Source organism: Buteo buteo, chromosome 21 (assembly GCF_964188355.1).
Source record: "Buteo buteo chromosome 21, bButBut1.hap1.1, whole genome shotgun sequence".
NCBI classification, from domain to species: domain Eukaryota; kingdom Metazoa; phylum Chordata; class Aves; order Accipitriformes; family Accipitridae; genus Buteo; species Buteo buteo.
In genome coordinates, this window is record NC_134191.1 from 22,266,837 (window position 1) to 22,294,047 (window position 27,211).

General features: G+C 36.5%; 1 protein-coding gene across 9 annotated transcripts in view; it reads left to right on the plus strand.

Annotated features, from left to right (window-relative positions):
- Window positions 1-27,211, plus strand: part of ATP2B2 (ATPase plasma membrane Ca2+ transporting 2) — a 440,103-nt gene that overhangs the window by 360,556 nt on the left and 52,336 nt on the right. For all 9 annotated transcript variants that reach the window (XM_075053370.1, XM_075053376.1, XM_075053369.1 and 6 more), the window contains 2 exons: window positions 19,645-19,886; window positions 20,472-20,706. In XM_075053370.1, the coding sequence (XP_074909471.1) occupies window positions 19,645-19,886; window positions 20,472-20,706 (477 nt within the window). The remainder of the gene's footprint in view (window positions 1-19,644; window positions 19,887-20,471; window positions 20,707-27,211) is intronic.

The window sequence follows — 27,211 nt, forward strand, 5'->3', positions numbered from 1 at the left end:
GACAGAATTTTATTGTTAAGGATAAATAGCTCTTTTTACTGATCGTCTGATGTGGAATACTGGAATCAATGCCCTTCATACTTTCCTGGAGAAAAGGGGTGGAGGGAGGCTGGCAGAGCAGGTAGGTAACCCATACTACATGAAAACCATAAGAAGAAATTACAGTCTACAGAAGTGAAATGGTAAAAGTAATGGACAATAAGATTTTAGCACAACAGCTGCTTCACAGGAATAGATGAAAATCTACTGTGGATATTGAGAACATGGATGTAGTAGCCAGGTGAAGGGTTCTTCTTATTTGTGAAGAATTTATTGGCATCCAAAAGAAGTACCGCTATCTGGGTTGTTGGGAGACATAATGTTCCAGTCAGAAATGGTCTTTAAAAAGGTATGCAAAGTACAAAATACACTTCTCTCTTGCAGATTTTTCTTTTTTAAAATCAAATTTAAAGACTGGATTTCATTTATCAAATGCTTGAATTAATCTTGTGTATTTTTTATTTTTTTAATTGGATGAAAAAAATTTTCTCAAGAATAATGTATGTATGCACACACATATTATTTAGCCAACAGAAATTTACTGTGACTTCCTTTTACCTTTAATAATTTCATCACTTTCAATATAGTAAGGCCTCCTTGAAAACAACTTTAAAATTGTTTTGGGGAGCGTGGACATTTGGAAGTTTCCTACTGAATTCCTACTTAAGAAGTAGTAGGTTGGTTTATGGATTTTTCCATACATTTTACCACACTAATGTATAAAGTTATCAGTGATGGAAAAGAGGATTCAAATGTCATACCTTTTTAACAGTAGTTGCTTGCAGCTCTGTAATTCTTGTCTGACAGAGCATAGACCTTTTCTTTTATCTGTCTATATACATATGTTTATGTGTCTGTGTATTTATATGAAGTCTTGTTTTCAAAAAGGAATGGAAGAACGAGCCCCTAACTGTTTAGGGAAATTATTTATTTCATTTTTACATGAAGCTTAAAACCCAATAGATCAGGTTATGCCATACCTATCAACAGAAGATCATCAGAATTTATATTTCTTGAGGCAACAGCAAAAGAGCCTGTACTTTATGGTAGCTGTCTGCCAAGGGCAGTCATGCTAAATGAAACTGCAATTGGATGTCACTAGAATTCTCTCCTTTATTCAAAGGAGAACCATGAGAAAATAGCTTTATCCTCCAAACTACATTTTAGTTATTTTGGTATTTGAAATTGGAAAGATATTTTTACTCTCAGGTGTGGTTTTCTTAAAACCTATTCTCAAGCTCTTTGTTTCTTGTGTTAAAATACACGTAAAATTACCATTTGTTTTTACCGTACATGAAGGTTCAGGTCACCTCTTACTATACCCAGATAAGTTCACCCATTGCTGCTAACAGTGTTCTAAGTTGAAATAGATACTTTAAAAAAACCCAAGAAACCTCAACAAAAACACATACACAAAAATTGGGGACAGAAATGGGGACAGAAGTGGTAAAAAAAATTAGGGATAGATTGAGGAAACCTTTCGTTTATGATAACATTAAATGGCAACCCTAGTAAATGGCCTGGCCTAAATTCTGTTTTATTCCTTCTGTAGTTCCCTACCATTAACATTAAGCTGCAAATATAACTGGCAGCTCCAGTTGTTGACTTGAAGTCTGTGAAAAAGATCAGTCATTTATTAGACAGACAGTCAAGTTGTCAGTCAAGGCTGACCTGCCTATAAGAAAGCAGGTCAGCTTTGGGGGAAGACGAGACAGTGGAAGGAGGAATGAGAACTCCAGAAAACAGAATGTCGGAATGAGAGCACATTGAGGGGAAAAAAGGTAAAAGTGGAATGAAAGGAGGAAAGACGGTTATAACTTGGCAGCAGCAGAGTTTGCACATATTCTTCACAATGTGCTCCCCCTTTACGGCTGTGCGGCTTTCCCTGTTTTACTGCACCACTTTTTCTCCACATAGAGTTGCAAACTTTGTCCACGGGGAGGTTTGCACTAGTAATTTTGGTACAGAAGGGGTTGAGTGAATTGTGGTGACAATCTGAGCAGAGACCATCCTTCGTAATACTTATTTTACCTCTGCTTTCTTTCCTCAGGCAATGCTCAGAAATAAATTCTACCTTTAGATAATGTGTCAAAATTTCAGTAATTTGTGTTTTAAGGTTGAGAAGGATGGGGAGGAGGAGGAGTGCTATTTGACAGCCATTTTATGCAAGGATGGATCTGTGGAAGGTTTTATCCTTCCATAACAATACTGGAAATCCATAAACAGTGAGAAGCATATCTGGGGTGAATTGTTGCAACTTAGCCCATGTAATGACACTGGACTGGCTTGTGGTTGGTGTCATCTGGCTTTGGACAAGGGAGGCAAGAGGAAGGAGCAACAGGCTTGAATCATCTTTCTGCACTGTCACTGTGGAATGCATGTGGAGGGCAAACCCCTCTACTTCTAGTGTACTTAAGGCCACCCAGAAAATGTCACAGAAAAATGTACTGAGAGGAGAATCCTCAGCTGACATATTGATGAACTGGTGTAGGAATTCAAATGTACTAATTTTTTTCACTGTCTGAAAAAGAACAAGTGCGTTTGTATGAACTCATGAAGCTCTGCTCCAGGTTTTCCAGTTTGTGTTTTGCAATCTTAGGGGTGCAGTAAGTTACTAAATATACAATACAAGGAGAAACACAGAGGAAAATCTGCTTTGCAGAAAATCAGTGCTTGATTTTCAAGGTGGAATCTTCCAACTCAGTAGCGTTGGATTTAGGTCAGTAAGGCTGTCTTGTGAGTCAAGTAACTTGAGTACTGTAAGTCTTCTGTTGGCTGCTTTCAGCACATTGGTTTGGTAATGGAAATTTGTGAAAATTGTATATGCTCTTGTTTTTGAAGTGCTCAGGTGATGGTAATAAAATATTGTCTGAAGCATTTCTGAATCTCCAGGTAAATGGTGCATTTGAGCCATTTAAAATTAAAAAATTATTTGTTTTGATGGAAATTGGATTGAATGGATTCCTAAAAATCTGTATATTTTGTAAGAGTTTTTACTTCATAGGCAAAATTATTACCATTATAGGTAAATTTGTATCTTTATATCATTTTTCATATTTTGTTCCCAGTGTTACACAACTGTATAATGTGGGTATACATTATAGATGGGACCAGACAATGCAGGCCAAAGTATCTTTCTATATATAAGCAAGACAACAATCATCACAAAAAAAATCCCCAACAATATTTTCTTTAAAACTTTCTCATGAAATCCTTGGTAAGCATTTTCTCCAAATAAGCTAGGCATGAAAAAAACAACCTATAGTGTGCATATTATTTACTGTGTAAATAATAATTATTAGAGATAATAGATCACGTAGCTAATTGTCTCTGCTTCTAGGAATGGTAATTAGCAGAGAGTAATGATCTTCACAGATCACTTCCCATTGAAGTTTTATATAATCAGAGGTACAAATATAGCTTTTCTCACTAAATTAGCTACTGAGTTAATAATCGAAATAACTGTGTTTAGAAAAGACTTCTTCAACGTGTAAAGCATCGGACATGTCATCCCAGTCATGCGCTTTCTGCCGTCAGGGTCCAGGGGCTTTGTCTTACTAGCAAAAAGCTTTTTTTTTAATAAAGTCTCCTTTTTTCAGCATTGTAAGTGAGGAGCAGAATAGAATCAGCTGCCCAGAAAGCTTCTCAGCAGTTGGCTGTGGGATGGATTTACCTAAGCAAAGAGGGATTAGGGAGCAGAGATCAGAGCAGGGCTGTCCTGTAAATCTGCTATTGACATTGTTAAACTCTGGAAGGTTGTGTATTTTCATTAGTGACCAGGTTGTCAGAGGCAAGGCAGGTTCCCCCACAATATGGCAGAAATATTACAGCAGAGAAGGTGAGATAAATGTGCTCAGAGCAAGCTAGTTCTTTCACTGAAGTTCTCATTATACCATAAACTGTAATTGTAAATGAACTTGGCAACAGGAGGACTGTAGCTCCTGACAACTCTTTTCCTTAGTTCCTAGTCTCCTTTTCTCTCAAAGAAAGGGGTGGCCGTCCTGTCTCAGCAACAAATGAATGTAGGAAGAGAAGATGGATAAATAAAATAATCCTGCACTGTAGAATGTAGCATGACAAATTATTGCCATGCTAGCTAAGAGTTTATGATCAAGTCAAATTGTATTTCTTTATTTTCTTTCTTCATATGACAGAAAACAAGGGAATAAAAACCTCCTTCATACTGGCCTCCTTTGCCTTCACAGTTTGGTAATTGCAGATTCCATTTATTCCTGTTGGAATAAAAAATCACCGCAAGATTATAAACAGGACTGTCAGTCACTTGGAAGCTTTTTGATACTATAATATAATTTACCACATCAGCTTTTTTTTCCCCCCACTTGCGTGTATGAAAATGAGTAAATTAGATTTTTAACTTGCTATGATGCAACAAATGTTTTTCCTATTACCTTGCATAGCATTTTCTCTTATGTTACTTATCTTACTTGCGTGCTTTTATTTTCCACTCATCTTACGCTGGCATAAGATGATTCACTTGTAGGGATAACTGCCAGCTGTTTCCAAATACACTTGTTGATGAATGCAGGCCATAAAAGTCAGCATTTCCTGCAAGGTATTCCAAAGTGGTTTCATCTAGATATATAAATATTGCTTATTGTTTTCTGATCATTTTTAGGACCAATTTTTTTTTTAAATAAAATAAGTTGGCACAATGAATGTTTTTAATATGTATTTATTTTTGTGCCTGTGATACCCTACTGTTATCACACTTTGAAGCTGATTGATATGCTGGTTAGAATTTAGAGTTAACACTTTGTAGGGGATAATATTAGGGAGCATGTTTTCCTGATGGGAGCTTTTGTTTTTACATGAGTGGGTGTAAACCATTTACTTCGGGCACATCTGTTTTAATGTAGGTTTTCTTTGTGTTCTCTATCATCAGGAACAGGAGGATAATAATTTCAAATGCAATAATTTAATACCAATTTTATAGAAAATGGTAATGGTTTTTATAATCAAACAAAGATACACAGGCTTATTAGAAAGAAATGCAGTGGGTGAATCACCTCATAATGAAATATGACATTAATTTTCTTTCAGATATATGTTACATAAATATATTATATATATTATATAGTTTTTAGTAAGTTTTCTTTTTACTCTCAGAACTCCAATGTGGTTTATTCCTCTGGGGAAAAAAACCAACAACCCAAAAAACCCTCAACTGGTACAATGCCTGAAATATAACAGATCAGCAAAAAAGTATATGACAGAAAACATCTTGCCGATTTCAGAACAATAAATGCGCAGGACTTACTTTACAGACTTGAAAAAGACTTTAAATTGACTTGGCATTACTATTCTTTCTGAATGAAATTGCACTTAATAAGATTTATTATATTTCTGTTAATATAAGCAAAATATTATTTTTTCTCTTTTTTTAGCTGAGTCACAGCTAGTCCTAGAATGTTGGTATTAAATATACAGTAAGCAAAAACCTGTGCTTTGAATTTTAGTTCCTGCTTTCTTCTGCAAGGTAGCCCCCACTACTAATTTTTCTTTCAAGCTTCCAGTTTTCTCTTCTTACATGTGAAGCTCTTGGCTCCTCTGGATTCCAATCAATCATATTACTGTGTTATTTACAAGTGAGTCTGGAAGGTGTCCAAAAATGATGGCCTTTCTGCTTTTAGAGATGGTGCCAGATAAGACAGAAAAATCTCTAGAATGGATGGGGTTCTGAAGAACTGTAACCACAGATCCTGAGCAAACTGCAAGGGGCACTGACTTCTCAAAGGCATATGACTTTGATGGATCTGATTTCTCAGGGGCATATGACTTTGATGGACAGAAGGCATCTGTTAGACAAAATCCTTTTCCCAGCCTGAGTCTAGCAGAGGAAACGAAAAGTTTTCAAAGGAAAGGTTGCTAGAGTATTTTAACGTAGTCAAAACTGTACTGTTCCTTAGCATCACTGAAGAAATGACAGACCTGTTTTGGCAGACACCTTGCATGGAAAAATTAAGCTTCTAGAGGGAAGTTTTAAAAATTTAGAACAACTTTAATAAGTACTACTACAAACGTGTCTCACACATGCAAGTGCAAACACACACAGCAAAAGAATGTGGCTGGCTACTGACAGGTCCTTAAGGAGAAACCGGGACATCTCATGCATCTGAAATTATGAATGTGTGTTGGGCAGGAGATGTAGCTCATTGTGCATAACACTGAATGAAAGTATTGAGCATGTTAAAAAGTTCCACTGCGTATTTCTTATGCTATTGTTATTTTTCTGAGGTTTCTACTTATTCAAGTGAGCAGAGAATTACGTTACCTTACACTTCCCTTCACCCCAAAGAAGGGTTGACAGGGCTCAATGCTGGTTTGCTAGGGGCTATACATTTGGAAAAGGTGAGACAAGTTTTTCTGCGAGAATTTTCCTATAAAGAAGGACAGGATGTTCAACTTCTCCATCGTTCCTGTCCTGTTTCCTTCTGAATGAATAATCAGATAAAAATTGGCTGCAGTCTCACAGTCTGCTATGCTGCCCAGCAAAGGCATCATTCTTAGCATCCTGACAAGGAGAAGGACTGGCCAGAAGACTGAATTTATAATGCATCCAAACATTACCCCACCAATCATGCAAAAAAATTCCTCTGAGAAAATATTAGATAAGCATTGCTGTAGCATATTATATACACTTGAGCTCATGCATTTGCCTCCCAAAAAAACAACCCCTAACTAACCAAAACCAATTTAAAAATAATTTCAGCTGATAAGTGCTATATAGAGAGGAGTACATTTTATATGGTAAGTTAAATAGCTGCTGTTAGTGTTTTTAGACTAATTCAGAAATGGATGCCTGAAGAACCCTTTTCCTTACTCTGGAAATGAGTATTATTAACAGAGAAGATCTATTATTATTATGGGCTATAATCAGTAGCTAAAGTCAACTGAAAGAACTTCCTTTTACATTTCATGTGGCTAGATTTGCTTTGCACTTGCTAAATTTAGCTCCTTAAACTGTACAAATTGTTTGTAATTGTGCTGCAACCAGAAAGGCAGTGACTATTAAGACTGATTTTTGCTTTGGTTTGGTCTTTCTAGAAATTTAGTTTTCCTATCTGGGATATATTTAGTAGAAAAATAGAAAATCCAAAGTATTGATAAGTTTTGTGCAAATGAAGACTGTATTCATAGATCAGCTACCAGTAAATACTATTTCTTTTGTTAAAATTCAGGCTTTTGATATGCATATGAAAAGGGCATGCATTTTCTGTTATTTAATGTGATGATTTCATTCTTGCACAATATGAACATTATCACAGTATATATTTTTCAGATAGTGGCGCTGGGGTTTTTTTTGTGGGGCTTTCTGTGTTGTGTGGTACTTCTTTTTCCAATTCGTTAGCCTAAAAAGATTATTTAATGTCTACAGTGCACTACAAACTTTCTAGCTCTACTTAGTAAAAAGCATAGAGAAGGTAATGCAAATTAAAATGAGAGTTGGTATATTTAGATAACATGGAATAGATGGTGTGCGTTTCACAAGTTTGTGGCTGAAATTCATGTACAGTGGCTAGTAGAAGGCACCCATGAGATGCACTTCAGACTACTAGTGGAGGTGTGTGGTAGGTTGACCCTGGCTGGACACCAGGTGCCCCCCAAAGCTGCTCTGTCACTCCCCCCTCCTCAGCTGGACAGGGGAGAGAAAATATAACAAAGGGCTCGTGGTTCAAGATAAGGACAGGAGAGATCACTCACCGATTACCATCACAGGCAAAACAGACTCAACTTGGGGAAAATTAACTCAATTTATTACAAATCAACCAGAGTAGGGTAATGAGAAATAAAACCAAATCTCAGAACACCTTCCCTCCACCCCTCTCTTCTTCCCGGGCACAACTTCACTCCCGGATTCTCTACCTACCCCCACCAGTGGTGCAGGGGGACGGGGAATGGGGGTTATGGTCAGCTCAGTACATGTTGTCTCTCTCGCTTCATCCTCCTCAGGGGCAGGACTCCTCACACTCTTCCCCTGCTCCAGCGTGGGGTCCCTCCCACGGGAGACAGTCCTCCACAAACTTCTCCAACGTGGGTCCCTCCCACGGGCTGCAGTTCTTCACGAACTGCTCCAGCGTGGGTCCTTCCCACCGCGTGCCGTCCCTCAGGAGCACACTGCTCCAGCGTGGGTCCCCCACGGGGTCACAAGTCCTGCCAGAAAACCTGCTCCAGCGTGGGCTCCTCTCTCCGCAGGGCCACAGGTCCTGCCAGGAGCCTGCTCCAGCGTGGGCTTCCCACAGTGTCCCAGCCTCCTTCAGGCACCCACCTGCTCTGGCGTGGGGTCCTCCATGGGCTGCAGGTGGAGATCTGCTCCCCCGTGGACCTCCCTGGGCTGCAGGGGACAGCCTGCCTCACCATGGTCTTCATCACCACGGGCTGCAGGGGACTCTCTGCTCCGGCGCCTGGAGCATCTCCTCCTCCTCCTTCTGCACTGACCTGGGGCTCTGCAGGGTTGTTTCTCTCACATCTTCTCACTCCTCTCTCCGGCTGCAGTTTCTGTGTGTCCCAGCAACTTTTTTTCCTTCTTAAATATGTTATCACAGCGGCGCTACCACTGTCACTGATGGGCTCGGCCTTGGCCAGCGGTGGGTCCGTCTCAGAGCCGGGTGTTATTGGTTCTGTCGGACACAGGGGAAGCTTCCAGCAGCTTCTCACAGAAGCCACCCCTGTAGCACACCCCCCCCCCCCCCCACTACCAAAACCTTGCCATGCAAACCGAATACAAGGTGTTTTTAAAAAATGTGATTAATTTTGATTAAGAGACCTAACTAGTTAATTAAAAGTGAGGAAGCTTATGTAACTGCAATTTTGATGATGACATGTTCAGAAACAGTGAATAAGGTTTTCATAGGCAACCTTGGTGAGAGAAACTCTTGAGATGCTAGGGAGAAAAGTGTTGATAGCTTACTAAAGCATGTATCTTAGTGCTTCAAAGGATGTTTTTCAATTATACAGTTGCTAGTTAAATCATTGCTATAACTAAAGAAAATGTATCTCTTTTTCCTCAAAACTGAAAGATGAGGTTTCAGCCCCCAAACAGATGCATTGATGCTTTTAATGTTGGCAAAAAACCACGTAAATTCCTGGAAAAAGACTTTTTAAACTGCAGATGTTGCCTTGAAACTGTATTTTCACTATCTGATCGGCTCAACATTATGGTTTGTCTCCTGTCTCTGTTTTCTCTGTCTGGAACACTCATGAAGCCAGTCTAATATCAGCATGCAGTAAAGCCTCAGTTTAATAGAACTAAAACAAGGTAGCAGATGTTTGGGTTGTCATTATGGAGGTACCAATTACAATTCTGCAATTAAGTGCAATTTCTCTTTTGCACTTAAAGAAAAATGTTCAGCTCATTTGTGGTTCATGAAAATATAGCAAACGTTTGCCAAATATATGGATAAAATTATCAGAAATTTATAAAATTTATTAATCTGTACTTAATCAATTTTGTTTAGAAATGGCACATCTGTCACTCTGGTCTGTGTTCTAACAATATTGGTAATAGGGGAGAAACATGCTCTTGATTCTTTCTTTATAGCTAGCTTGAACTGAAACCTTGTACTTAGACTATATTTAAAGTAAATTGGTTGTTAATTAAAGTTAGTTAATAACAATTGCTGTGTCTAATTATCTTGATTATATAGGTTACTTGTCAACAGATCTTGTTGCACTTAAACAAAGCCGGAATGGCACTAGTATAAATCTAACTGCCAGTTCCCTGTGAATGGGACTGTATTAAAGGACAAGAGTGGCGATTTTTAGCGTCCAAAATGGAAATGGAATACATAATTTTCAAAATATGAGATCCAGATTGTCATTAAATGACATGTTTTAAGGGAACATATGAATGGTTTTGATCAATAACAATAGGAAAGTCCCCACATACAGATGAATAACATCTTATAGTATAATAAATATACCAAGACTCTTCTGGGGGAAATGTGGAGAAAAATCTGTGTCTGTAAAATTCACTTTTCATCATCTGGAAACACTAAGGCTTGGAGTATCCTAATCATAATGATGATTAATCAATAGTGTCATAACAAGGCAGAGTGCATTCTTTGTGCAGTGATGTGGTGTATTAATGTACCCCTGTTTAAATTCAGTCGTGAATTGTTGTCATTTGGAATTGAGAGATTTTTAAAAACTATTTTTATTTTTTAAATTAAAAGACATCCAACCTTCTATTTTAATTATTTTGATCTTGAAGTGTAGACTATTTATTACAAAAGGAAAAAGTTCAAATTAGAGAACCAAAATGGTTTAGGAGAAGGAAAGGAGTAACTCATGTGGCACATCTTTTGATTACAGAGTTGCTAATGAACTGTAATGTATAAATACGACATACATGTCAGTGTTTGGTTGCTTAGAATAAGTATTCAGTTACATGTGCAGGACTTTACGAAAACTCATTATTAATTTTAAAAAGTTATAATTTAACATTTTCATAATTTGAGATCAGAAATCCTTGCTCTGGGCCCAATTAAATTAATTACATAGATAAATGTAGTTAAATTTAGCTTTATAAACTACCTCAAATATTGATTCTACTACAGCTATCCCACTTTTTCTCTGGTTGTGAAGCTGAAGGAAATAGCAATTTCTGTTCTAATTATTTCTAACAAGTTCTTTGTATCTAGGAGTAATATGCTTATACAAATAGTGCAAATTGCTCATGTGTCAACATTTTGCATGTCTGAAAATTTAGGCACAGACAATATAAATGTTTTTTCTGTATTTTTAACTTGCATCCTCTGTTCTTGAGAGTGAATTGAAAAACTGATGAAGTATGGACTAGAAAAGTGGACGGGGAGGTAGGCTGAAACCTGGCTTGAACTGCTGGTCTCAGGGGGTTGTGATAAAAATGTCCAGCTGGAAGCTGATCACTAACGGTGTATCCCAATGATCAATAAGGGGGGCCAATACTGTTTCACGTCATTAATGATCTGGATGATGGGCCTGAGTGCCCAACATGCAAGTTGGAGGTTGCAAAAATGGGGGCTGTTCAGCCTGGAGAAGGCTCAGGGGAACGTTATCAATAAATACCTCATGGGAGGGAGTAAAGAAGATGGAACCAGGCTCTTCTCCGTGGTGCCCAGTGAAAGGCAAAAAGGCAACGAGAGCAAACTGAAACACAGGAAATTCCAGTTAAACATAAAACATGTTTTACTATGAGGATGGTCAAATATTGGCACAGGTTGCCTAGAGAGGTTGTTGAGTCTTTTTCCTTGGAAGCACGCACAACCCAACCAGACACAGCCCTGAGCGACCTGCTCTAGTTGAACCTGCTTCAGCAGGGGCACTGGCCTTAGAGGGTCTCCCAAAAGAGGGAGGCTGGTGCCTGCCAGCCTCAACTACCCTAATTCCGTGAAAAATGTCTACAGGATTGACGTATCCATCTTTAGTGAGAAGAAACAATTTTCATGTTTGCTCAAGTATTTTTTTGCCTTATCCTTTTTTTATTCAAATGAATCAAAGGTGAATTTGTCCTACAAACTAGAAGGGTAATTTAATTATTTGCTATCAAAATTAAGGGCAAAGTATTATCTCTCTGAATGTAAAAATAGGTAACAGTCAATGAGAGAGGGAACAGAGACTGTCACACCAGCCTTTCAGTCTGTTCTTCATGCATGATTTCGTTCCTTCATAATCACTCTTGGGGGAATTTATGGATAGTATCATTTTTTCCTTGTTCCTGCTATGTGAGCTGAAAAAAGCATGAGTCCATATTCACTGAGCCACATCACTGCTGCTCTCTTAACTTTGCCACGTTGATAGGAAATGTCACACTGATACATTACGTAATTACAGCTGGCCCCTTTTTATATGATTATTGCCTTGCTATTATTTGAGGCAACAAGAGATGTTGAAATACAGTGTTTTTATATAATGTTATATCTGACTAAACTTGTATCCATCTCAAGCGCTAGCAATGAGAATTACATGGTACCACAGCATTGCATTAATTAAATAGATTGTCGCATCATTTTCAGGCCTGTCTTCAGATAATAGAAAAACATATTAAATAATTATCCTCCTAAAAATTAAATAATGATCCTGCATCAGAGCTAATCTGATGCAGGAAGCCTGAATTTGAATATCCTCCAACTGCTGTGGTAGATCTAATTGCGCCAGTTGTACCTACATAATTCCATCGTTCCGGCTACTGTGCAAATATATTGTTTCTTACACCCAATACAGTAATGAGTCAAAAATTCCTGTTACCAGTTTCCTAGGAAGTTTGAGCAGATCTGATAGTTAAATGGTTGTTAAATAACAAGATAGGGGCCTGTGCTGGGGAGCAGTGCCAAATGACAGTGCTGTCACTTGTCTGAAGAACCTGCTTTGTGCAGCACATGTCTGATCAGTGACAGAGAAGTCGTTTAAACTGCTTCTTTATTGCTACTCGTTTCTTGTGGAGACAGCGTAACTGAGCTCAGCAGGATGTCCTGGTCAATCTCTAACCATGAGACATATGAAGGTTATCTTATGGCTTTAATAATTTGAACTGCCAGTGAGTTGGGGTCCTGACTTAGGCTTGACATGTAATATAAATGTACTTTGAGACTACAATTTTCCTATAGCATAGAGCTCTAAATGATGTGAGGCTGCTGCCTGCATTCAACATGTAGTAATTAAGGGGCTGTGCAGTAGCTGGGTCGGTGAGAAGGCAGCCTCACTAGTCAGTAGTATCAAGTAACAACTTACAAATGTATAAATTTACTATTAAAAAATGTGTTTGTTTACATTTCTTATTTTAGTCTTCAGATTTTAAATCTCTCTTGAGTGCTGAAATATGTTTCAAGTGCTTTCATTTTAGGTTGTCTAGATCTGGAATGCTTATCAGGCTGGCTAACAAATCAGTGCCTGTCAGTCAGGATTTCAAATAAATTGCCTTGATTTTGATACGCTTTTGATGGTGGCTGCTGGCGTCTAGAGTAAATACTGAGAACTTGAGGTGACTTATTTAGTGCACATTTTCCCAAGAAATGGAGCTGCTGTAGATATTAGGGGTTTGTGGATAATGGGAAGCAAAAGGAATTAGCTGTTGTATCCCCTTTTCCAGTCTTTTCAGAATAGAAATATGGGACACACATCAATACAGGGCAGCACTGGTGAAATTTCAGATATTTATTTATTTATGTGATCCATTTATTATTTCTCTCTCTACATTCTCCTTTGTTTTAGTCCTGTTTTATGCTAGGGAGTACTGATGATGTGCTTGATTATCAATACACATCTGTGTAAACCCATTTTTTTCTCTTAATCCTGTTCCTCCCACTGATTTTGAATTCAAACACTCCATGTCCTCCGGTCTGTGATAGAGATGTGTGTCTAAAACACGTAGGTGTGCTTAAAGAAAAAGGGAGAGACTTGGTAATAAAGAGGGAATTTACTAAAACCAGTTTCCCTTCTCCCATCACCTTCTGTTTGACTCTTCCTGTCTGATTCTTTTTCCTCCAAAACATGCTATTGATAATCCCCGGGCCCAAAATATATGCCACCATTAGAGGTGAATGTCTTCTTTTTTCCCACAAGTCTGCTCTCTGTCAGAAACTCTTCACAATCAATTTTCTTGTTTAAACCTATAACTTTTTATTTTAGATTAGCTGTATTAGCATGCCTCAAAACATATTAAATGCCACCCTACAATATATTTCTGGCTTCTGTGCAGCACTGTGTAACACCATTATGTACCGTGTGAAACACAAATCCTATTATATTTAGAAAATGTGGCTAGTACCAGAGCATGTGCAGAATCTATTAAAGGGTTCCCAAACATTTTTTGTTGACTGGTTTAGAGCCAAATTCCAAATGTGCATAACATAGGGCTTTGAAATGATGAATGTGTAATCATTGGACATAAAAAATGATGCATTATGATGCAAACTGATCAAAGTCAGGAATTTAGAAGCTCACCATCCTTAAGGGATGTGGACCTGTTGTTCTTTGGAACTGAAATGCTTTGCTTGAGTTTGAAATAAAGTGAAGGAAGAGATCTGTATCAGTTTAGTGTATGAAAATTTTCAATCCTCTGAAGGTAAAAGGGAGATAAATTTTACTTTCTGATGAACAGGCATGATATAAGTGAATGGGAACACCTCTGTTAGTCTACTCAGTGGTGTACATAAGAATAAAAACCAAACCAAACCAAACCTTTAACTTTTAAATGTTGGGCTTTAAATCCAGTGAGTGAGATCAGAACGGTATGTAAGGTTAATGCAGTCTGTTTCTTCTGATGCCAAAATGATTATGCAACCAGCTCCAAGTTGTTAACTGTTCTTTTTCAATCCCTTATGCTGACCCCAATTCAAACTGACTTTTGACTTTAATTTAACTGAATTTCAACAGCATTGTACCTTGCAGTGATGATTCTGAGTTGTAAAACAGCATGTATATTATCAGAAAGCATGTTGCTTTCTGTGCTCTGTATAAACCAGAGGCAACTTATTAATCATTAACATGAAAAAACTACTTAAAATTCCAAACAGTCTGAGGACAAATTGTGATCTACCTCATCAGTCAAGTCAATAATATTATTCTAGATGTGTCCTCAAAGGGTAGCAAATATCAGAATCTGCACAAGATATAAAGACTAATTTTTATTCCTAAATAAAGACCTTCTGAAAGTAAATTTGTAACATTTTAACAGTATAGAGCTGATGCCAGGTATTTGTAGTGAAATTTATCTTTAGGATGCTTTTTTGTTTTTCTTTGGTTTAATCTACAAAAAGATTTTTCAAGAATTCTAATAAAATGTTTGGAGTTTGGTTAATTAGTATTATCCTAGTCGTGTGTGTAATTAATATGCCAGTTGTGGTCTGCCTGGCAAGCCAGCAGTATGCTATGCGCTGACATAGTGTTGAAAGTATAATGTGGGCAGAAGTTCAATAAAACCAAAGGAAAGTTCTGCAGTACTGTTTGGGAAAAGTCAGACAGGATTATTAAGTAAGCTTTCTAAACAATAAGTGAAAGTTTAAAAAAAATTTCTGTAAGAGAATCTTAGCATATCAAACCCAGCCTATTTCCAGAAAAGCTTTAACAAAGTTTCTGTTGCATCCTTGTGCAGGGATGTGCATTTCTATGTAGTTACGCAGAGGTGATACAGCTAGAAAACAATAAATACTCTTAGAACAAATAGTAAGGCACAGAAGAGAAGATAAAACAAATTCATTTCTGTTGTTTGGCATCCAGAATCCAAATTATAGGTGGGGTGAAGGATCTGTGGAAATGGTCATACTATGAAAGACAGAAAAAACAGTGCTGCTGTTGAACTTCTGTAGTTAACAGGATCCCAGAGAAATCATAAATGAAAACTAGGACAGCTGATGTCTAGTATTACTGCTTTCTTCTTGTCAACACATCTTTTGAAACTGTTTCCCATTTTGTAACTGAAAACTTTATTTAGTCAAGCAAAGTTTTAGATTCTTAATCCTTGGCTAGAAAGAAATGATGCCTTTCATTTTTAAGTTTTTTGCTAAGATAAACAGTAATTTCTAAATCTGTCTTTGTTTAGCTTGAAGTCAGTTGAATAAACCTGTAACTACAAAAAGCTGATTATAAATTTAGTGTGTTTTAATCTTGCTTTAGATGTCGTCCATTAAACCATTGATTCAAATTATGTAACGAGGGAATATCTCTGAATTCCATAGTACTCTAGTTTTTTAGTACTTCTCCTTTTTACAGTATTAAGAATTTTTAAAAAAGTATATCACATGGTTTGGACAGTATTCATCCTTCTTGGTTATTTTAATTTTTACATATATAATGCTTAAATCTACAGAGAAAATTCCTGCACATACTGGTCCATTTTCTCTTTTTTCAGTAAAAAAAGTACAGAGTGGAAATTTTTTGCAATTTAATTTAAAAAATGTATTTTCCTCTGTTTGCCTATTGTGAATGGAGTTGAAACGGAACATTTGATATGGATATAATATTCTAGCAAAGTTCATTTTTTATCTGAATAAAATTTGTGTCTTTACAATCATCTTTGTTCTAAAGGAGTAGTCCAATGGGTAGAACACAGGAGAATAACATAAAACAAATGAAGGCTTCAGGTAATATATGAATTCCTAACATTTTAATTTGGAAAGACTACTTGGATCTTCTTGCCAGGTCCTCTCTTTTCACATCAAAAGGGGCAACGAGAAGAATGAAGTTTAGTAAGTGTTATGGTAAAAATGGAAGCATTATAATTACCTAATCTAATTTTAAAAGTTGAAGAACATCTTTAAGTTATGCCCACAGTTTTATATTTCTTCCTTCTTAACCTGTCTTATTAGTAAATTCTTTTCCAGTGAAATAATTCTGAAAATTCCTTTTGTAATCCAAATTCAGTATTAGGTCAATACTAGCTTTTGGGGTGGTATTTTTAAGCCTCAATAATACAGCCGTACTTTGACCTAGAAACTTATTCTGATTTGATAGTTGTAACAACTATTTTTTTAACATCTGTCTGCAGTTTGGTTTACATGCAAGTATTTACTTACAATTCAAATATTATTATTACACAAATAATGCAAAGACTTGGAAGAAACATTTGAAAACATTTTACCAGGATCAGTGGAAGTTGTTATTGGAGGAAGATATTGGATCAGTCTCTTCCTAGTAGAAGATTGTATAGTATGTAGCTGTCTTGTGACTAGCAAAAGGTCTTTCACTGAGCTCTTGAGAAACAGTGCATTCAAAAAGACTGAGTTCCTATTTGCAAATCACAGTTCAAAGGCTTTCTCTCATATGTTGTCAAAGGGTTTTCATTCTCCGAGGAGTCAATGGAGTTGTTCCTAGTTAATTATTCAAAAGTAACCCCTTTGGGCTGTCCTTTTAATTGTTTTCCAGGTGCCATAAACTGCAGATTTCAGCAAGAAATAAATATAGATACAGCACAGTAGGAAGTTTTATAAGCCAGCAGCTTCTGCAAAGGATTGTCAAGAACAATCTGCAAGGAGACTGGTTTTGGCATATAGATTTTGAGCTGAAACAGTACAGGAAAGGAAGTGCTACTTGCCAGCTCTCACCACCATATGCTTTATTATAATGTAATGTACAAAGAATATGGAGATAGCAGCTGCTCTAGAGGGAGGTGGCCACTTGTTAGATTTTGAAACCTTTCTGAAATGTCTGTTCATTTTCTTTTCACTGGTATTTTTTCCCCTTGCTTACGTATTTGCATTCAAAAGATGTTCACTAAAAGAAATCTATTTTTAGACCACAGTAAGAAGAGGAGAGTGTGATCTACTTATTGTTGAAATAAAAATAATTTTAGAAGGACTCTAATATTTGGTTTTATATGTTGTGAAGAATGGGCAGATTTTTATTTTCTCAATATCCATTCACATCACAGCGTGATGAAATCATGTATAAATTAACTATTGTCTGGGATTGTATGTCTTTGATGGAAAGAATTTTATGTCTTTCTCATTGGTTTCCAGTATGTGTTTGTTAATGGCTTGATCACATTCACATTTAAGTCAATGTCAAGATTTGCTGACTTCAGTGGCAGAGAGAAACAAAGCATAAGTGAGGATTTAGGTCTAAAATGGAAAGAGTTTGCTGTGATATGCACAGACAACTCAGTCTTTCCTAGCATCACTACCCAGGCAGTGAAGTCGATTACTCTGTTGTTTTGAGAAACCTGAAGTTCTTAGCATGTTTCAGGAACTGTGTGCCTGCAATGTCATGAAAATGAACCTTATTTATTTAAAAAACCCTGTGTTTTAAAGGGTATTTTTTGACTCCTGACTGATGATTTTCATATCCACTGAATGTAACAATCCTTTCAGATACACATAAGTACAAGCACTTGGGTTTTAAATTAGGGATTCTTAAGTGAATTTGAGAATCCAGAAGGAAGTTACATCACAGTATAATGGGATTACAGCAGGGCAAGTTGTTATAGCATACAATAAAATTAATATGGCATATTAGCATTTTTGCTGAGTGTCAGTGTTTTACATTGACCCTAGTGTAGTGCTAAAATGTCATAGCAACACAAATGTGACCCATATAACTCAGTAAAAATGATAGTTCATATAGAAGAAAGGTGTTACAATTCTTTTTGGAAGGATAAATCTCTTTGAGACAGAGATTTTTAGATTATTATGTATTGCTCACCATAGAAGCATCTCTCTGAAAAAGAAATTACATTAATCTATCTGTCACCAGATATATATTTTCCTGGTGATAGAAAGATAATTCTTATGGAAAAATCCATGTTTGTTTGCTTACTTCAGTTCTAGACCAGTCTATTATTATCCATCTGACCTTCATTTTTTAAACCAGCTGCAATTTTGGTGGTTATCTGGAATACTTACTTATTTACTAATGTTTACTTAAAGGTCTCCTTTTCCCTTTTTGTGGCCGTACTTGTTGCAAGAATTCAAATCTAAGTAGGATTACTGATTTGCAACTTTAATCATTCCCTGCATTACTTCTCATCCCACTGAGGGGCAATGTAGGGGCTTCCATCTACTTAGGAATCCCACTTCCAAAGTAGACTGGATTTTAAAGTCTATAGTGAAATTAAACATGGATTCTGAACATAGTCCTGCAGTCCTAATTCTGCAAAGTGTGAGGCAAAAGTTTAAGTCACATTGAAAATGATGACTTACAGTCTTGTCTTGAGTCAAATCTAAATCTGTTTTTCATGCAAATTAAAGTTGTGAAAGGACTTCTTTCTGTTCCCATAAGTATATTTCAGCCCTAGCTTAAGCAACACTTTTCTAATTCTATTGAGTACAAGAAAATTTAAGTTATCAATAGTCTATAGTTCACACATTGGTCACTTGAAGTCAGTCTGGAGTCTTGACAACAGAGGAACTTTTTGTTTGGGGTGTATTACACCTCCATGAAAGTTTGTAAATGAAATGTATGTTTGTTCATATTTTGAATGGGAAGGTAAAGCCTTCCTTGGTAGTAGAAGGACTGAGAATTGTCAGGAGTTGCAAAATGTTTAGCCTACTCCATTTTTTCTAACATATAAAGCATTTATTGTCTGAAGCAGCAGACTAAAGTATGGTAGTTCTAGAAACAGGTACTTTTAGATGTAGAACTATTATTTTACAGATTGTTGGAAATATCATTTTCACTGCGATTTGCTGTTATGATTAGATGCAGATTTATTTTCACGTAAAAAATGCCTGGTAGAAAAAAAAGGACAGATCATTCTTTAAGTCACCATTATAACCATGCAAGTCTGCAAAACAATATAATTCTAAGCAAGTGAGAAAAGGAAATACTCTGTTTGTGACAAAGAAAGTTACTTCATTTTAATGATGTATTGCCTAACCATCACAAGCTATTCAGCTGCCAATGGCTAATTTAAAAGAAAAGAAATGCAAGAGTCCAAATGTAGATATTTGTCTAGAGAAATTTTCCTCATTGTGAGAATCGCTGCTTCAAGTCTGTTAAAGCCCTATGGATTTTTCGCTAGCTTTTAAAAATCAGAATTTAAAAATCAGAAGACATATGATTGCACAGTTAGAGTTTCAAATCTTAAACTGTACGCTGTTATTAATTGTTCAGAAGGCATTGTGTGCTGCTTATCATTAAAGAAATTCATATCTAATTTTTTCTCCTATTCAGCCACCAGAAAAAGAGGGTGGCCTGCCTCGCCAGGTAGGCAATAAGACGGAGTGTGGCCTCTTGGGATTTGTCCTGGATTTGAAGCAGGATTATGAGCCTGTTCGGAACCTCATTCCTGAGGAGAAACTCTATAAAGTTTACACGTTCAACTCTGTCAGAAAGTCAATGAGTACTGTCATTAAAATGCCAGATGGTAGTTTCCGAATGTACAGCAAAGGAGCTTCTGAAATTGTTCTGAAGAAGTAAGTTCGATTGATTAGTTGCTGTGTTTTTCCAAAATGCAAAACATTCTGACACTAATAAGACATACATGGGAATTTTGGTGTTTGGAAATTGCTACTTATAGTAGAAATACTTAGTATACAGTAGACACACTTTAGTATTATAAGCTGTTATTGTTCTTTTCTAATTTTTTTTTTAAGTGCTCACTCTTGCAAAAATCTTTGGCTTATTTTCCTTATCACTAGCTAGCCAAAGAATTGGGTCTGCATTTGATAGTTTACGAATGGATTCTTTACATTCAACCCATTTGGAAAATAAGGATTTTTCAATTTCATTGTAAGTTGTCAGCTCATTAACTACATGGGTACTGAGGAAATAATGGAGGAAGGGCTCTTGCTGTCTCTGTAATAAGTTACAAACAAATTCTCTGATCTTTCAGTAGTAAATCTTGTTTAATCTAGAAATTTACAGTAGGAATTTAAAACGTGCCATCAAAAAAGCAAAGTGTTGAATGAAATGAGCTGATACAGGGAAATACTTTTCAGCAGTCATGCAAATACACAATCAAATCTTTTTTTTCTTTTTCATTTTCTTAAATAAAAAAGGTGTTCCAGGATCCTTAATGCAGCTGGTGAACCTCGTATCTTCAGACCACGTGACCGAGATGAAATGGTGAAGAAAGTCATTGAACCTATGGCCTGTGATGGACTGAGAACTATCTGTGTTGCTTTCCGAGACTTTAACAGCAGCCCAGAGCCTGACTGGGACAATGAAAATGACATATTATCTGACCTGACCTGCATTTGTGTCGTTGGCATTGAAGACCCAGTAAGGCCAGAGGTATATCAAATTCTTATGTTATAAGGCATTTCTCAGAGAACTGAACATAAATTGAACTACTGATTTCTTGCAGTTTTTATCTTTTTTTCTCTTAATTAGCTCTGTCAAAGAAGATGGACGTGAGCTTTAGAAATAGACTTTACTTGATAAAAGTCAGATAATTAACTTGATAAAGATCAACTATTAATCAACCAATATTTAAATAAAGCAAAATAGGCCTTTTTGAACTCAGGATTGAGATGACTTAACCTTCTCTCAAGGAGTAGTATACAGGAGGACTGATCAGCAGTTTTATTGTGCTTGCAGATATTAAAGAATTTTTCTTTAGGTAATATGGTGATATGCAACTCTGAAAGTAGATAAAAGATGTGCAGTGATTGTAATTGCCATGATTATAACTGCAATGTGCTCGCTTTCCACAGAAATTGCATACAGTCTTGGAGTTTCGTGTTTTACTGTAACAGTTGCCACTTTACTAATTGTCTTAAGATTGTAACTGGTGGCTACTCAGGAAAACTGTTTTTAATGTTGTGTTTGGACAAGGAAAACTTTGCTATGAAAAGGCTGCAGATTTCAGGGATACTATACGTAAATGGCTTGTAAAAATATGACTAAAATTTCAACTCAACTAAACTGAGAAAATCAGTACTGGGTTCACCCACTGGAAGCAGGTGCCTGCTACTACACTTGTAAATTGTATTACTACAGTAATACAAAGGGCAGATTAAGAGGCAGAAACTTTGTTTCTGACCTATGTATATGGTGCTCGATAATTAATCTTGACAGTGGAGAACTAATTCCATTTTACCATTTAGAAACAGTGACAGAAGGCAAGTCCCAAAGTTGGAAGTGCTGAGCATAAAATGCAGGCATTTTGGATATCTTTGGTGCTTTTCTCGCTGACTCAGCCTGGAGTGCGTGGCCATGGCTGCTGGGTAGGCAGAGCTGCAGCCGCGCGGTGTGATGGGAGAGCACCTGCCCCAGCACCTCCTGCAAATGGGGGGAGCGATTCATGCTCTCCTGTTTTGCTCCAAGAAATGCACTCTTTGATTCTGCTGTTATTTCAGTAGATGATTAATGGCCGTGGTTTGCTTTGGATTAAGGTCATTGAAAGATAACTCAAATTCCTCTTATACAAAAAGAGTGGATTCTTATGGTACAAAAAGTAAGTAGTTTGGTACCAATCGTTTTCTTTTTTAGTTTTCTGTCTCATTTGGCATTTTTACTGGATCTTTTATTTAATCACGTCTAAATACTTGTATTTGATCCACTGAGAATTGGTGGCAATGCTAGACAGGTTAGGAAATTATTTTTTTTAATAAAACACTAAAAATATAAATTAATCTGATTTATTTCCCCAAGTCCTTTATAGAGTAGGCTTTTACATACTTCTGACTTCTGTAACTTTGGAAACTAGCATGATATAATTACAACTACACGTACAAACTATGCTTTGCATGATAATGGACTTTCTTGGGGTTTTTTCAATATCAAGAAAGTTATAATATAAAGTAAATCATGCTTAGATAAAAACTGTATGATAAACTCCTTATCTCCACAGTCATTAGATTAACAGCATTCACTTTATCTGTCATCGGATGGTCTCTTGCTAATCCATCTGTCCCTGCACCTGACATTGCAAGTCTTTAAAAATATTTCAAAACATTCTTAAAATGTTCTGTCTGCCGTGATCCCTTAATGCTCTAGCTCACATATATATATAAACTCAGAAAGTTTTTAACTGTCAGTGACTACTGGAACTGTGAATCAGTCCTCTTTCCCTCCAGAATTGATTCATGATCCATGTTGTTAGAAGATAGCTTTAAGTCAGGTTATGTGTGGTATGACACGCTGAGGGAATAGGTAGCAGTGGGATTTGCAGTTATTATTGAAAACAGCTGCAAACTATCCTTTCATGTGATTATTATGGGTGTGTTTTATAAGAAAACTGCTCCCATTTCATAGGGAATAATTTCTTAGGAGCTTGAGGTAAAAATGAATAGTGTTGCTAAAAATAAAGAGGTCAAGTCTGACTTCTATGTAAAGGATCAAAGAAGATGAAGGCAGGAAAACATTTTATTTCTAGATAATTATTTGAATAATGAATTTCTTGTGGTTTAACACCAGAATATGCAGTAACACTTCTTACTTCATTGCAAGACACACAATAAAATGTCTATCATTTCAGAATTTTACCAAATGTTGGACAAATCTCCAATTCTCTTTGGGACTTTGTTTTTTGTTTTGTTTTTTTTCCCTCCTTGTCCCTTCTGGCTGTTTTAGAGTGGTAATAACATCGTGAGAACATTTAAAACAATGTTTAAATTATTACTACTCCACACATTGGTAAAAAGCAGTAGCAGTACCTTGCGGGGGGGGGGAGGGGGGGGGAAGAGAACCAAAAAACCCCAAGCCAGAAGAAAAACATAAATTTCAGAAAAACTGTCTAGGTATGAAATATCTGACTTAGTTGGAATATCGTAATATACATATGTTACAATGGTGAAATCACCATGGTAGATGCAAATAGTAAGATGTTAGGCTCTTATAAGGGACCTTACTATTTTGCCAGAATTAAGCCCACTTATTATATAGAGTCACCACTGGAGTTTATGAATTTTCAATGTGCTTTCTGTAGGGAAGAAAGAGCATTAAAAAATTAGAAATCTTGCTACAACTGCTGTTTCATTAATATTCTCAGTATTCATGGATATCAGAATTTATTCTGACAGAAATGATGGAGTAGGTCATTCCAATGAAACAATCCAATGTCACCACCCTGGCAGCCCTTAGTTTCCCTTAAATTACATTCCCATTTTTTTCCTGGGGAAGGTTCAGTTTTTCCTTTCCCCTAAGATAATTGTTGGAGTTAACACATGCAAAATAGTAGCCTCCTTGTTTCCACAGAGCTCCTGTGGCACATTGCTCATATGCATCCTTGGAGTGTTTAAGTAAGTGAATACCTGCAGTGTCAGTGGTGTCACGCTAGCATGGTTTCAGAAATAAGAGTGCTGCATCTTTTCTGATCGTATTGCTGGGGGCTTTCTTGCACTTGCATTTCCTTCTGTACATTAAAAGAAGCTATTTGGATGAATTATTCAACAATGATATCCAGCAACTGACCAGCTTTATCTGGAGTGTAACCACTGGACACCCATGACTTTTGCATAATTCCTAGGTTAATTCTGACACCACCTTAGTCATTATCAGCGGCTGTTTTTATCAAGTACTGAACTACCTGCTTGATATTTATCTTCTGTGTGTGTGGGGGGGGGTTCTTTGATAAATAAACAAGAACAGAACAAATAGAATGATGTGTTGTTCCTACAGAGATTTCTCTGTCGATTCTGACAGTCTTTCTGGGTTGATTTTAATGAGTCTGTACTGGCTTATACTGATTTGCCATGTACGCCTACAATCTGTTATATCTGAGAGATGAAGATAAATCACTTCCAAATGTCACCTATTTATTTGTCACCTGATTCTGATAGATATTCCTGCATTGGATAATTTATGCATGCATTAGAAGGTTTTCTCTGCAGAGAGAAAATAAACCAGAAAATCATAAAATATGTACTTAAGCTCTGCAAAACTGATGGAAAATATCTGCTTCCACTGCCCACTCAGTCTGCCAACACTCTTTCTTCCTTACAGCAATAAAAAAATATGAACAATATTTTAACTGTAATTACTGTACACAGTATTAAATCAGATACCACCCACCAGCTGTCCAAAAAATGAGAGAAGAGGAAAATAGAATTATTTCTCTAGTTATATGTGAGTTTGAGATGTATTTGAAACTAGGTTGTCCTCCCATGACCTTATTTAATAGGAGTGGCACTTTATGTGAATAGACCGTTTTTTCTGTTTGCACTGTAATTTATATTTCTCCTTCATGGTTCATACACTGTGCTGGTTTTACAGATAGTCACCTAAATCTGTCATATCCTATGCATGAGGGTCTCCACAGTTAAAGTGGATACTAAGGGCATTCCAAAGTGGCAAATGGGATATAGTCAGGATTGTTAATGTGGAAACTGGGTAAATCAGGAGTCATTTGCTTAAGTAATAGATTTAATCTGATTGTATGTCCCCCATAGAAGTCTATTTCATAATGTTAAAAGGCTTCAGATCCAAATAATGTTTCCAGGATACAACTTCTGGGAAGAATATTCTCAGTTAGTAGAGATGAGGAAATGGGAAGATAAACCTTTGTCCCTTAATTTTTCTCTTGGTTCTGTAATCTGCATTGGCAGAGGGTCATTCTGCAAACAGTACATTCAATGGATGGAGTCTGAGGATGGAGTGATTTTCTTCGTAGTCATGGGAGAAGTACTAGTCTGATCCTCAATTAGGTGTTAGTTTAGTGTGGCATTTTGGAAAATAGAAGCTTCACGACTGCCTTTAACAAAGATGCAGAAACATGGTGTGAAATGATATTCACTGATTAGAATAATCATTATCTACAATATGGTTTAAGGGTGTATAATTTCAGCCTGATGTGCAGTCCAAGATGTATAGCCTTTCTGGCCCCGTGAAATCATTAGAATCCCAGCATTTGCCACACTGGATCAGAGCAGTGGTTGTCCTGTAAAAGGCAATGTCCTGCCCTCGGCAGTGTCACACACTTGTGGCTGTAGAGGAAATTAAAATATCTAGAAACACACAAAATAGTGTAATGTTGTAGATGGTGGCTGTTTTTCTTAATACTTTTGGTACTAATGGATGAGCTTAATCTGCTCTAATTGGCATTGAGTTCTACAATACACTTATATCTATGATAGAGGTTATGATCATCAAGCTGCACTGAAGTGGCAGTAGAATATAGAGAGGCCTTGCTATTGTAGCCAGAAATACCCATTTTGCTACCCCTTCTTAAATAGTTGTTTGGTTTGGTTTGGTTTTTTTTAAATTTTTTTTTTAAATTATTTGAAAATTAAAATTCTTTTCATATCATATCCTTTACTTACTAGTTTCTGTAGGAAGGAAATCAACAGCTCTATATACATGATTGCTGACATAATTCATCACAGTCAGACAATCCTGTTACTTTACATAAGTATGTCATCTGAAGAAGCTCAGCTGATAATGTAGCAGCAATTTGCAGTCAGTGGTCAAGTATATGTATTTGGGGAATTTATTCAGATATGGTTTATGTATGCATTACATAGATTGAGAGTGTTTGGTAACATTGCAGAGCAAGCATCTAGGCCCAGGTCTTTGGAGCTATTTTAACTTGTGAGGTAACCTTCAAATTGCCTGGAGGTTTACTTAGGATCACTGCCTAATATTCAGATGCTTATCTAAGCCATGCTCATCTTCTGGGAATCTTTGTCCTCTCAGACTGTCAGTTGTCTACTTCAAGTACCTCTCTGCTGCCCCCCATATAAGAACCAGTGCAATCTATAATTGCTTTACATCTGTCCTTTGCTGTCTTCTGCAGTAAGGCAGTTCAGTTTCTTGTAGCTCTGTGAAGGGTTTCTGTCTTCATGAGGAATCCTGGAATGCCCTTAGTCTCTTCTAGGTAAAAATGAAATTTAGAGAAGTGGTGGTGTGCTGAAGTATCTAGGCTGTTCTTGAAGTGTTAAACTCCCTTCTTATTCTTCCATGTCAAATAATGGTGTTATTTTTTTCATGAAGAAATAATGCTTTCATAATAATGCAACAGTGTGATGAGACTGCATTCATTGGTTAGAGTAATATTCATTAATAAATTATCATTGATTATGATATAGTTTAAGGGAATAGAAATTTTTCCCCATCTGAAATTGAGCAATACATATGTAGCCTTTCTATAGGCACTGACTTCATATACCCAAGTAGCTGTATTAAAAGAGCTTTAATTAGTAGGAATCAGTTTCCTACCTCTTGCACATTTTAATTACAAAAGTCTTTTTTTTTTTTTTTTTAAATAAGCTGTATATGATGCCAAGTCAGTACATAACCTCTATGTTAATCTCATGGACCCTGTTACACACTGAATTCTCTCTCAGTGGTATGTATACTGTGCAGCAGGAAAAGTTAGTCTCATGCAAAAAGGAGCATAACTAAAATCATACTTCATTTTTACAGTTTTGAAATATGTGAATTATTAATGAAATTTTAAACTCATATATTTAGGAATTCCACCTGTTGATATGCGTGAATTAGTGTTACAGTGCTAAATTACAGTAACTTTTTAGAGAATCTTATTGAAAGGACAGTTTGGATCAGAAGTTAAATAATTTTCTGTGCAAAATACATGTATTCTTAGTTTATATTTACATGTATGTTGAGTATGTTAGATTCAGCATGCTGTACCTTGATGCTAAAAGTCAAAAAAGGTGCAGAACACTCCTTTTTATTATAAAGTCAGGGGAAGCTTTAGGCAACTGATCTAAAAAATGGTTTGTGTGCTTCTCGATACAAGATTTGTCTTGCCTGTGGTCTAACCTCAATTCCATAATAGCCAGGTAGCTATAATATGCCATAACATGTATGATTTCTCTTTTTGCTTCATGAATTT